The following is a 12,854-nucleotide window of genomic DNA, read 5'->3' as shown; positions in this document are numbered from 1 at the left end:
ATTCTTTGTCTCTGTTTATTTTTTTTTCTTTTGCCTACCCAGGTACGTGGGGGGTTTCTTGCCTTTTGTGAGGTCTGAGGTCTTCTGCCAGCGTTCGGTGGGTGTTCTATAGGAGAAGTTCCACGTGTAGCTGTATTTCTGATGTATCTGTGAGGAGGAAGGTGATCTCCGCGTCTTACTCTTCCGCCATCTTGCCTGCTAATTCTCCCTTTATTCTTGAAATATATTCTATTAGATATAGAATTGTTCATGGACATATTTTTCTTTTAGGGCTTTAAAGATACTATTTCCCTGTCTTCTGGCCTCCCTATTCCCTGATGTGACATTCACAGTTATTAAAATGATTGTTTTGCTATATTTAATATAGCTTTGTTAGTGCTATCAAGATCTTTTATGTTGGTTTTAATCAATTGGCTATAATGTGCCTGGGCATGAGATTTTAAAAGTCCTAATCAGGTTAAATAAGCTTCATGAATTTTAAATTGTTTTTCCACCAGTTTTGGAAAGTGTTCTCCCCTTATTTATTCAGATATATTTTTCCATCTCATTCTTTCTCTCCTCTCCTTCTTGGACTTCAATCATCATGATGTTAGACAACATGTCTAACATATTGCTATTGAGTGTCATATATTTTGATTGTTTTCTCTTTTTTCACATTGAACAATTTTAATTGATTTATTTTCAAGTTCTGTGATTTTTTTCTGTGTCATCTTTAATATGCTTATAAGCCTATCCAATAATCTTTTAAAAAATATCAGATATTGTATAAAAATTTTCATTTGATTGCTTTTAAATTGTGTTGGTGTCTCTACTAAGATTTCTTATCCTTTCATGCATTATGAGTATATTGTCCTTCACTGAGCATCAGTATAATTGTAATTTAAAAATCCTTGTCTCCTTCATTCACAACTGACCTCTGTTGACTGTCTTTTCACATGGCATGGTCATATTTTCCTGGTCCTTTTTCTGTCAAATAATTTTGGATCATATCTATGACATTGTAAATTTACTACTGTAGAGTCTCTGGATTCTGTTATATTTATTGAGAGTATTTATGATTGATTTCATTTAAGTAGATGATTACCTTGCTTAGACTCAAATTGAGAATTCTGTTTTGTAGTTTAGATATCAATTCAGTAGTTCAAATATCAATTCAGCTCTTTTAGCTTTAGTTACTAGAAGTGTTCCCTGCACATGTGTGCTTCAGTTTTAGGCGGAGATTTGGGTAGAGTTTATTAGTAGAACGTGGGTCACCCCTTTTTCTGACTCTTTTCTTTCTAGAATTCTGCCCTTTATTTATGGCGGACCTGCATGTCCTTGGCTTCTTTACCTGATTCTTCAGGCTAAGGAAATAGCAACCTTTCTATCAGTGTTTTAGCTGCAGTGGTAGCTTAACCTCAGGCCAAAGCTTTTAGGTTTTTCTTGTTTTTTTAATATAAGCATTATATTCATCACTGGGTTTTCTAACACCAGGATGTCCTAAACTGATCTATGCTGCCCTTTCTGAAGGGCACTAGGAACCAAAATCTATTTCTCAATAATTGGCAGGCTGTGTTATTTAGACAGTGACTTAGATTCTTTTATTAATAAGAAACAGCAAAAGACAAAAAATAGAAAAGAGTCTCATATTCTCACTCTCTAGATCAAGTTTTTATAACCTTTATAGTCTTAATATCCATTTATTTTGATGTTAGTGAAAAAGTAATGTTTATTATTTTATATATTAATTTAAAAACTTTTTATTGGGCATGTATATTATTCCACACATTGTGTATGTGTAACTATAATAGTGAACAAGGACACAGATCTTGTCCCCAGTGAAGCTGCAATTTAGTAACGGAGACATTAACCTGAACATTAATGTTCTATTCCATGGATCTGCATATTTTTTTTTAAAGGGCCAGATAGTAAATAATTGTGGCTTTTTAGGGTATACAGTCTGTGTCCCAACTACTCAACTCTGCCACTATACTGCGAAAGTTGCCATAAACAATACTTAAAGATAAAGCATGACTATATTATAATAAAACTTTACTGATGGACACTGGAATCTATAATTCATATAACTTTCACATGTCATAAAATACTATTCTTTTGAATTTTTTTTAACCATCTAAAAGTGTAAAAACCCGGGCTTCCCTGGTGGTGCAGTGGTTGAGAGTCCGCCTGCCGATGCAGGTGACACGGGTTCGTGCCCCGGTCCTGGAAGACCCCACATGCCGCGGAGCGGCTGGTCCGGTGAGGCATGGCCGCTGAGCCTGCGCGTCCGGAGCCTCTGCTCCGCAATGGGAGAGGCCACAACAGTGAGAGGCCCACGTACCGGGGGGGGGAAAAAAAAAAGTGTAAAAACCCTTAGCTCTCAGGCCATGCAAAATCAGGTGGAAGGTGAGATTTGTCTGCAGGTCATAGTTTGCTGTCCGGTAGTCTGTTCAAGAAACATTAACTGAGCATTTTTGCATCTGACAATATGCAATGGGGATACATAAGTAAAGGATAAAATTCCTCCACTAACAGATCAGTTATAATCTTAATTTTAGTGGTCAGTATTCAGTTCATTTTTGTAACAAACATAGGTGAAGCTTACTTTGATCTATACTCTGATTTTACAAAGAAATCAGCTTCATTACACTGTTATTTAAAAATTCATCTAAATTTTCAATTATGGAGGAGATTTTGTTACAGTAGTTAAGCCTGTTTCTTATAATAAAAATAATAAGAATTGTGTTCATTAAGTGGGTATACAGTGTATTTTTCCACTTGTAGCATTTTAACATTGTAGTTACACTAGGTTAAAAGTAAAAATTAAAGATGAAAAATTTATTATGTTTATGAACATATATATATATATTTTTTGCTGTACACGGGCCTCTCACTGTTGTGGCCTCTCCCGTTGTGGAGCACAGGCTCTGGTGTATTTGGGAATGTCAGGAAATATGTCACCCAAAGGTTACTGATTTTGCTCATCAGTACCATTTCCTTCCCTCTTTTCCCATCTCTACCCAAACTCCTTCCCAGCTGACAGTCCCGTTACCAATAATTACCAATACTGTCCAATCAGGCAGTGGAAACGAGAGGGTTGATGGATAATGCAACTCCTCAGCCGCACCACATAATTAGTTTCAAAGGCATACACGTTTGGAACTTCATAATTCATTCTGCCTCAAGTAGTGTTTTGCAGAGAGCTTCCGTTTTTGTTTTTCTTTCCCACAGATTCTTTGATTGCCAAGTTCATGATATCAGGGTTCTTGATGTGTGCCTGCATGTGTATGCTTTTAAAATAAGCTACATGAGGTTTATATAATTCTTCTATAAACGTGATGCTTATTTTTTATTGGATAATATATTTGTTTATTTCCTCATTCCTTTTATTTCAAATTCAGGTACTGTGTCAGTCAGGGAATCATAATTGACAACCCAGATGATTATTTGAATTAACTGATATGACATCAATGAAATTACTCCACATAAATTAGTAGTAAACCTATCTTAAAGTAAATGATATTATTTCACTAATTAGAGCCAAAAAGTAATATGTGCTACAATTTCTCTGTAGACATAGAATTTTTTCCTTTATATCATTTGCTTTCCTTTGGGCAGGATTTTATCTTTACAGGCAGATGACTTATTTGTTAAATTTATATGAGTATTAATTCAAATTAATTCAACCTCATACTGAATCCATACTGAACAGAAATACATAAAATAAATGTATTTGAAATAAATATGATACAAATTCAAAGAATGTACCTTTTGACTCATAGCCAAATGGTCACTAGACTGAGATTCTGCCAAACGAAAGTGGGCAGGGACTTTTACCAATTCAAGTGGTTGGAAAGGACCGTTCTCTGCAAATGAAGTCTCACAACTCTGATGATTAGTTATGCTGATTCAGTGTCCTACAACCGCATCAGTAAAGGGAGAACTCATAGGGACATAACTACTTTAGGCCTCATAGATTTTGGTCAGTACCTTATAACATAGCAAATGGAACCAAATTAGTGACTACTGATCGTAGTAGGCAGAATTCTAAAGATGTCCCCCCAAGATTCTCATCCCCTGGTTATTCAAACACTAATCTAGGTACTTCTATCAAAGGACTTTGCAGTTGTAATTAAAGTTACCAATTAGCTGATCTTAACATGGGAAGATTATCATCGACTGTTCAAATGGGCTGATGTAATTGCGTGGTTCCTTAGGACCTTCTATATACAGACCGTGTCATTTGCAAATAGAGTTTTACTTTCTGTTTCCTTTCTGGCTGCCTTTTATTTCATTTCCTTGTCTAATTGCCCACCTAGAAACTTGGGTGCAATGTTGAATAGAATTGATATCCTTATTTCCATTAGTGGAAAACTTTTTAAACTTTTACCATCAGGTTTGATGTTAGCTGAGGGTTTTTTGTAGATGTCATTTATCAGGTAAGCATGTTAACGTCTCTGACTAATATATGAAGTGTTTTTTATCCCAAGAAAGTGTTAGACTTTGTCAAATTTGTTTTCTGCATCTATTGAGATGATCATGTCATTTTGGGCCTTTATTTATATGCTGTTTTATAGTGATTAGTTTTCATATAGTGATTGGTTTTCATATGTTGAACCAAATTTGCATTCCTGGGATAAATTCCTCTTGGTCATGGTGAATAATCCTTTTTATATCTTTATGTCTTGCTTGATGAGGCTTTCCAGTATTCTGTTTAGTATTTTTACGTGTATGTTAATCAGGGATATTGATCTATAATTTTTTTTGATATGTTTGTGATATGTTTGCCAGATTTTGATATCAAGGAAATAATGGCCTCACAGAATGAGTCGGGAAGTCTTTCCTCTTATAATTTGTGCAGGAGTTGGTGAAGTTAGTGTTAATTCTCTAAATGTTTTATAGAATTCACTAGTTCATCCTTCTGTGACTGAGAATTTCTTTGTGGGGAGCTTTTTGGTTACTGATTCATTCTTTATCTATTCAGATTTTCTATCTCTACTAGAGTCCGTTTTGGTCCTGAATCAGTTTTTGTGTCTTGCTAGGATTTTTTTCATATTATCAAGGTTATCTAATTTGTTAGACTGCATTTGTTGATAATATTTCCTTATAATTCTTTTTATTTCTATAAAGTTGGTAGTTCTGACTTTCACTATTCATTCAGTAAATTGAGTTGTCTTCTTTTTTTTATTGGTCAGTCTAGTGAAAGATTTGTTAATTTTGTTGATCTTTCCAAAAACCAACTTTTGTTTTACTTAATTTTATTCTATTGGTTGTCTATTCTCTATTTGTTTTATTTATGCGCTAATATTTACTATTTTCTTCTACTACTTGCTTTGGGTTTAGTTTGCTCTCCAGCTTTGTAAGGTGAAAGTTTAGATTGTTGATTTTAAAACCTTTTTTTAAATTTAGTAATTTATAGCTTTAAATTTATTTCTAAGAACAAATTTAACTGCATCTCATGCATTTTGATATATTGTATTTTCACAATGCTTCAAAATGCATGAGATGCAGTTAAATTAGTTATTCATCTCAAGTATTTTCTAATTTATCTTCTAATTTTCACCCTTGACGCATTAGGAGTGTGTTATTTAATTTCTACATATTTGCAAATTTCCTTCATTTCTTTCTGCTCTTGACTCAAATCACTCCATTGTAGTTGTAGAATATACTTGTATGATTAACATCCTCTTAAATGTATTGAGAGTTGTTTTGTGGCCTAAAATAAGGTCTTTCCTGGAGAACATTTTGTGTACACAATAAAAGCGTATGCATTTTGCTGCTGTTGGATAGAGGATTCCACATGTGTCTGTTAGGTCTAATTGGTTTATAGTGTTGCTCAAGTCTTCTATACCCTTACTGATCTTCTGTCTAATTGTTCTATTCATTCTGAAAAATGGGGTGTTGAAGTTTCCAACTATTAGTGTTGAATTCTCTGTTTTCACTTTGATTCTATTAGTTTTTGTTTCTTATATTTTGGGGCTCTGTTTTTAGGTGCATATATATTAATAATTGTTATTTGTTTGATGGGTTGATTCTTTTTTCATTATAAATTGTTCTTTTATGTCTCTAATAACATTTTTATTGTGCATTAAAATATGTTTTATGAATTTCCAGCTCTCTTTTAGTTGTTTGTATATTTTTAATATTTCTTTATTAGCCCTTTTTTTTGTAGTTGAATTGTTGGCTTATGTTTTTATACAATATATCAACCTCAAACTTTTGATTGACATGATAGGATTTGTACCTGCTATCTGCTATTTGTTTTCTGTCTTTCTTGTTACTCTGTTCCTCCATTACTGTTTCCTTCTCTGTTACATATATATTTTCTATATGTATTATATATTGTATGTATATATATAATATTTTGAATTAGTTTACTGGATGCTTTAGGGATTACAATCTATGCTGGATTAGTACAATTTAATTGCAATAGTATTTAAGAAATTTGTCCTACCTAGCTCTAGTCTCCCTATCTTTATGCTGTTATTGCCACAAATTGCATCTTAATATATTGTGTGCCCATCAACACTGAATTTTGAGTTTGATTTTTATCAAGTATAACACTTATAGTGATTAGTTATTGATTTTATAATTTATATTTCTTTACTGATAGTCTCTACTTTGTAAGATATCATTCTCATGTTTTCTTAGTTCTTTAGACATGGTTTCCTTTAGCTCTTTGAAATATTTTAAATAGCTGATTTAAAGTCTTTTTTTCAGTAGGTCCAATGTCTGGGCTTTCTCAGAGACACTTTTGTTTGATTGTTTTTTTCCTTTGTATGAGTCACATTTTCTTGTTTCTTTGCATTTCTCACTATTTCTTTTGAAACATGGACATCTACAATAATATAATGTGGCAAGTGTGGAAATCTTTTCCCCTCAGTTTTATAGTTTGTTGTGGTTTGTTGTATTTGTTGTTTTTACTTTAATGACTTCCCTGGAATAATTCTGTAAAGTCTTTCTTCCTGTCATGTGTGTCCATTGAATTCTCTGCTTGGTCAGCTAAGTGGTCAGTTGGAAAGAGAGTTTCTTAAATGCCTGGAACCAATAAATTTCCAAGTGTTTGTTGAGGAACTCTTTTCTGGTGTATCTTCAATATTTACCTAGGCAAGTTGATGTCTCTGTCTTATTCTTCACTTCCTGCCTTAAGAGAGCCTCAAAGTCAGCCAGAGATGAGAGCTTAGGGCCTTTTCAGGTCTTTCCAGAGCATGTGTACAGCCCTATGCATGCACATGTCTCTGTAGGTTTGCAGGAAGATGTTGGAGCATTTCAAAGCTCCTATGGGACATTTCAGTTTCCAGTTTCACTTTAAGCTTTTGGTTAGTCTGTTGTTGACCCCATATGTTATGTACTGCACCAAGCAACAGTAAAGTTAAAACACTTGCCAGTGATTGTTTTCAACACATGCGTACTGTAAAGAGTCTATTTGCACTGGGCAATTTCCAACAGCCTTATAAGTGGTGTCTTTCAGGAAACACCAGACATAACAAATAATGATAATTATTTGATAATTATTTGGTAATGAGGCTTGAAAGAGTTTTAACTCTATTCTACTCATTTCTGTGGTTGCCATGCTGCACCAGGAATGTGGGCTGCCATTTTTTAATAGTTGCTGTGGAGCTGGAGAGTGGTGGGAATAGGGCCAAGTTAAAAAGAAAAAGAAAAGAAAAAACCCCCTAAAATTTACTGTTTTTACTGAGATTCAGTTATTTATTGAATAAAAGGTCTCCAGTTTGCCGTAAGCTCTACTGTGGCTATTTTTGCCAATATTTTCATTGCTTTTATTGAGGAGAACAATTTCAGAGGTCTTTTTACATTGACATTTTTATTAATATCACTCTCATTTTTATTGCATATTTTATGATTCCCTAAAGTGATTCACCTAGCCGTTTGTCACTGAAGCAGACTTAAATGTATATGGCAGCATTTATTTACACATTGCTAGCAATTATAGGGGATTACTATTTGAGGGTATCCTTTGATACAGTTTTAACAAATATTATGTGCTTATGTCGAACTTGTTAATTTAATGAACAGGAATGAGGCAAAACTTACGATTCAGTAGAAATGGAATTTAATAAATAGAAATTACCAACTTGAAGGAGTTTGTATCTAAAACTGTTATTTAACCTCTGTTATCTGAACTGAGCCATATTTCTGTCACAAATGAACACACTTTTCCTGTTCCAAAAGTTTTGACATTTTAACCTTTGCTTCAGGCCTTGGATCTTGTCACAGTGATCCGTTCCTGCAGCCTGATTTTTTTTTTGATATTATCTTACTGTTAAAATACTCAGTTTTTCGAGTTCCTTTGAGCCCATTGGTTACTCTACAGCATACAATAGGATTTCTGTTTCTCCTGCTTGCATTCGTTCTCATTAATCACTTAGATCTTGGGAAATGGAGGAAAGGCAAGACTGCCTATCAGTAGTTGAAAGTGAGACTGAAAATTCTACCTTATCTTTTCTAAGGATCAAGGTTGGTGGAATTCACTGCCAAAGTTATTGAATTAGCCCTCAAAACTTGATTCATGTTTTTGTTGCTTTCATATTTTATATACTTCTGGGGTTTTACTCCTACATGTACCCAGCTACTAAGAAGAAAAAGCCCTTTAACATAAACATTTAAGATTATAAATGGAATCATCCTGTCTTATTTTGTAATTTTAATAATTCTTATTTTGTAGCTTTAATAATTAACGACTTCATCACAAGGTGGTTTTAAATCTGTTTCAAAGATAGGCTATGCAGTTGCTTTTATTGATGCAGGAATAAAATGGGAATTTATGAATCATATGAACAAACTGAAGTGAATATGGTAGAGATTAATAGGAGACATGTGATGAGAATGGTGTTGTATGTATGTGTGGTATGATGTTACTAGGCTCCCTCAAGGACTAAGAGGGGTGTGTGGAGAGAATATTGAATACCTTATTTTAAAATCAGCTTTGTAAGTCTCTTCTTGATGCTTAGAGCCAGCAGTAGGAGAGGATATCAGATGAGGGAATGGGCATGTGGGAAAAACTTATGCTGCCAAGGATCTGCTTCTTTCTTTTATACTCATAGACCTGATAACTAAAGTCCTAGGGAAAGCAAGATAACTTTCTATAAGATGATGTTCTCTAAGGAACATCTCCAACTGTGAATTAAAGAACTTCTATACTCATAGGGAGCAAGGTAAAATTGAGTGTGCATTTGAAAGAATGCTATTGTCACTAAATTGGAATTAAAAAAAAAATAAATTATAAACAAAAAACCAAGTATTGCTATTGGGTGCATTTTGAATACTTTTTTACCCCATGAAAAGAAATCTTATTACTAGAACAAATGCTAAAGGATCTCAAATTGTTTCTGAATTTAAAACTTTACTTTTTATGATAACCTGAAGGTTAACCTCGTTTAATTTTTGACAAAATACAGAATAATTTACAGTGTTATAAAATGTACCAGATGACATAGTTTGTATTTATAAAACACCTAGCTTAAATATTCATATAATTTATTATTTTATTGAAAATTTTGTTCTGTTATTTAATAGCTTAATGTATCAATCTGATTTTTAAGATCAAACTTTCAAAAATAAATATGGTTAAGTGATTTCCTTGACAAATGAAAATAATTTTTACTGTTTGTATCACAAGTGCTTTTTAGTAGCTGAATATTTATAAACAGTAATTGAAGGCCTGTTGAATACTATTACCATTTGTATTGTAAATAATTGCATTTAAACTGCAAACAGTAAATCCTTATGGCTTATTATGCTCGTTTGATTATTCACTTGCTTAGCATTTGCTTTCCCTACTGAATATGAAGTAAGAGCAAAATAATGTTGTCCACTTGTATCACCATGATACCAGCTCTTCATCTAAATTATGTTTATAAAATTATTCCAGGTAGTACATTTTGAGAACAATTTTCTGTTATTGCAGGGACTTCAGTTATGCTTATGACTATGTTATATGCAATCATTGATGTTCTTCTTTTCTGCTTCATTAGGGTACAATTTTGGAATAGCTGTAGGGGAGAAGAGGTTTCTTAGGTTTCATAATTTTACTATTGATTCTCTCAATGATGTGACAATTAAATTTGATTTCCAAGACAGCTTTCAAATACCACTGAATAATTTGTGTAGGTATGCCATCATAATCATCATCAACATCATTTTTTCTTTCTTTTTGACAAATAGTGGCATACCAAATAGATGAGCAGGAAACAATGGTTCCCATATTATACACTATAACCTTGTCAAGCATTGCAAAAAATCTATGAAAGCCCAGGGAATGTTCCACATTTATTTTATAGGCTTCTAAATAGTAAGTTGACCGGCATGGTCTGTACTGCAGCATACAGAAGAGCATCGGGACTCAGTATCGTTTTCCATAATCCTGGCAAAAGCTGGGGCTATTTGATCCACTTCTTTCCGGAGAAAAACACAACAAAATAGGATCTCTTTTGAATTCTTCATTGAATTACTTATCTTGGTGGGCAGTCCCAGTATGTTTTCCCTGGATATCGTCTTTGCTGGGTTATAACTTTCTAAGTTATGAGATGAATTTGGTCATGGACTACAGCCCATAACAGTGTTTTAGGGAGTACACTCACAATTAGTTATTTTACTGGGGAATATATTGAAGTAACAATATCAGCCAGACTATTTGCAAAAATAAATAGTACAGTTAAATATTTCATTCTTTAAACAAAAATATATTGACCCAATGTGGATATAGCCCTGAATTATTGCCTTGTGTATTAAATAAGTTTACCAGGGATGGCTCTGCATCTAACACACTGACCCTTGTTTTTAACAGCTCACTTCCTCTCATTGGTCTCTAACGTGGATTCTCCTTCCTCAAACTTACGAAGTAGAGTTTTTCTTTCCACAAATAACCAACATGGTTGTCAGGTATTTGAAAGCACACAGCATTTGAATTACTTTCCACATTTGGGAACTTCTTTATTATAATTATTTGGACATTCATTATTTTTCACAGATTACATTTTATTACTTCTCCAGCCAGATGAATGGCAAATTAACAGTTGGCTTTCAAACTACCTGTGGTGGTCCTACACGGCATTTATGGCAAAGCACGGCTGGGCTCCAAAATCAGTGGGAGAGGAATGTGCTCAAAATCCAGAGCCCCCAGAGATTTCAGGTATGCACGTTGTATTTTCTGTGTTTAAAGGAAAAACAATAAAGTATAGATGTTTTGCACCAGGTGAATTAAAAGCAGGATGATTAATCATCCCAGTTGTCTGAGGACTGAGGAATTTGCCAGAACTTCAAATGCAGAAACCAAACAGTCAGAAAATTGGGATGGCCAGTCACCCTAAAATACAATTTTTAAAAGTTTTAAATTTATGTATCAAAACTAAGGTTGTTATGTATTAACATATATTGATATATAAGTAAAATATGACCTTCTAATACTCTTCCTGATTTCTTGAATCCCTCCACTTTCCTTAAAAACTCTCACTATTCCAATCCTCTCTTTCTTTTCATTTCTTATTCTTAAGAATCACTTCCCTTCCAAAGTTTTCTCATGCTTTTGAGAGAAAGGGACTATCTTAGGTAATGAGGAAATAGACAGTTTGATTTAAATACTAATTCCAAATGCTGTTTAAGTGGAATCATTGTCATATTCATTTCATGGTGAAAGTCAAATTATTCAATACAGCCTTATTTTCCAAAATAAATTTGAGAATTAAAGCCAATGCAAGCCTATAAAAGGCAAACTTATTTATGTAGCCTAATAAAACTTATGGATGGTGGAAATTATAATCCAATAATGATTATGGGAGTTCTTGGAAAAGTAATGCCCACTTTAACATTTTGGACAGCCAAGCAAAATTTTCCAGTAAAACTGGGATCCTAAAGCATTTTATTCTGAACAAATTTGCTTTTTTTTTTTTAATCTTTACTGGAGTGTAATTGCTTTACAATGGTGTGTTAGTTTCTGCTGTGTAACAGAGTAAATCAGCTATACATATACATTTATCCCCATATCTCCTCCCTCTTGCGTCTCCCTCCCAACTTCCCTATCCCATCGCTGTAGGTGGTCACAAAGCACCAAGCTGATCTCCCTGTGCTATGTGGCTGCTTCCCACTAGCTATCTATTTTACATTTGGTAGTGTATATATGTCCATGCCACTCTCTCACTTCGTCCCAGCTTCCCCTTCCCCTTCCCTGTGTCCTCAAGTCCATTGTCTACGTCTGTGTCTTTATTCCTGTCGTGCCCCTAGGTTCGTCAGAACCATTTTTTTTTTTTTAGATCCCATATATATGTGTTAGAATGCGACATTTGCTTTTCTCTTTCTGACTTACTTCACTCTGTATGACAGTCTCTAGGTCCATCTACCTCACTACAAGTAACTCAATTTCGTTTCTTTTTATGGCTGAGTAATATTCAATTGTATATAATATGCCACATCTTCTTTATCCATTCATCTATTAATGGACAGTTAGGTTGCTTCCATGTCCTGGCTATTATAAATAGAGCATTGTGGTACATGACTCTATTTGAATTATGGTTTTCTCAGGGTATATGCCCCATAGTGGGATTGCTGGGTCATATGGTAGTTCTATTTTTAGTTTTTAAAGGAACCTCCGTGCTGTTCTCCATAGTGGCTATATCAATTTACATTCCAGCCAGCAGTGCAAGAGGGTTCCCTTTTCTCCACACCCTCTCCAGCATTTATTGTTTGTAGATTTTTTTTCTGATGGCCATTCTGAGCAGAGTGAGGTGATACCTCATTGTGGTTTTGATTTGCATTTCTCTAATGATTAGTGGTGTTGAGCATACTTTCATGTGTTTGTTGCCAATCTGTATATCTTCCTTGGAGAAATGTCTATTCAGGTCTTCTGCCCATTTTTGGTT

The 12,854-nt window shown here is 34.0% G+C and overlaps 1 protein-coding gene across 1 annotated transcript in view; it reads left to right on the top strand.

The window, feature by feature from the left end:
• MALRD1 (MAM and LDL receptor class A domain containing 1) overlaps positions 1-12,854 on the top strand; it is a 653,641-nt gene that overhangs the window by 22,270 nt on the left and 618,517 nt on the right. The window contains exons 3-4 of the mRNA XM_024129703.1: positions 10,787-10,881; positions 10,970-11,131. Coding sequence (XP_023985471.1) covers positions 10,787-10,881; positions 10,970-11,131 — 257 coding nt within the window. The remainder of the gene's footprint in view (positions 1-10,786; positions 10,882-10,969; positions 11,132-12,854) is intronic.

The sequence above is a fragment of the Physeter macrocephalus genome, chromosome 11 (assembly GCF_002837175.3).
Source record: "Physeter macrocephalus isolate SW-GA chromosome 11, ASM283717v5, whole genome shotgun sequence".
NCBI classification, from domain to species: Eukaryota; Metazoa; Chordata; class Mammalia; order Artiodactyla; family Physeteridae; genus Physeter; species Physeter macrocephalus.
Note: the sequence above shows the minus strand (reverse complement) of the source record. Positions and strands in the feature narration are given on the sequence as shown.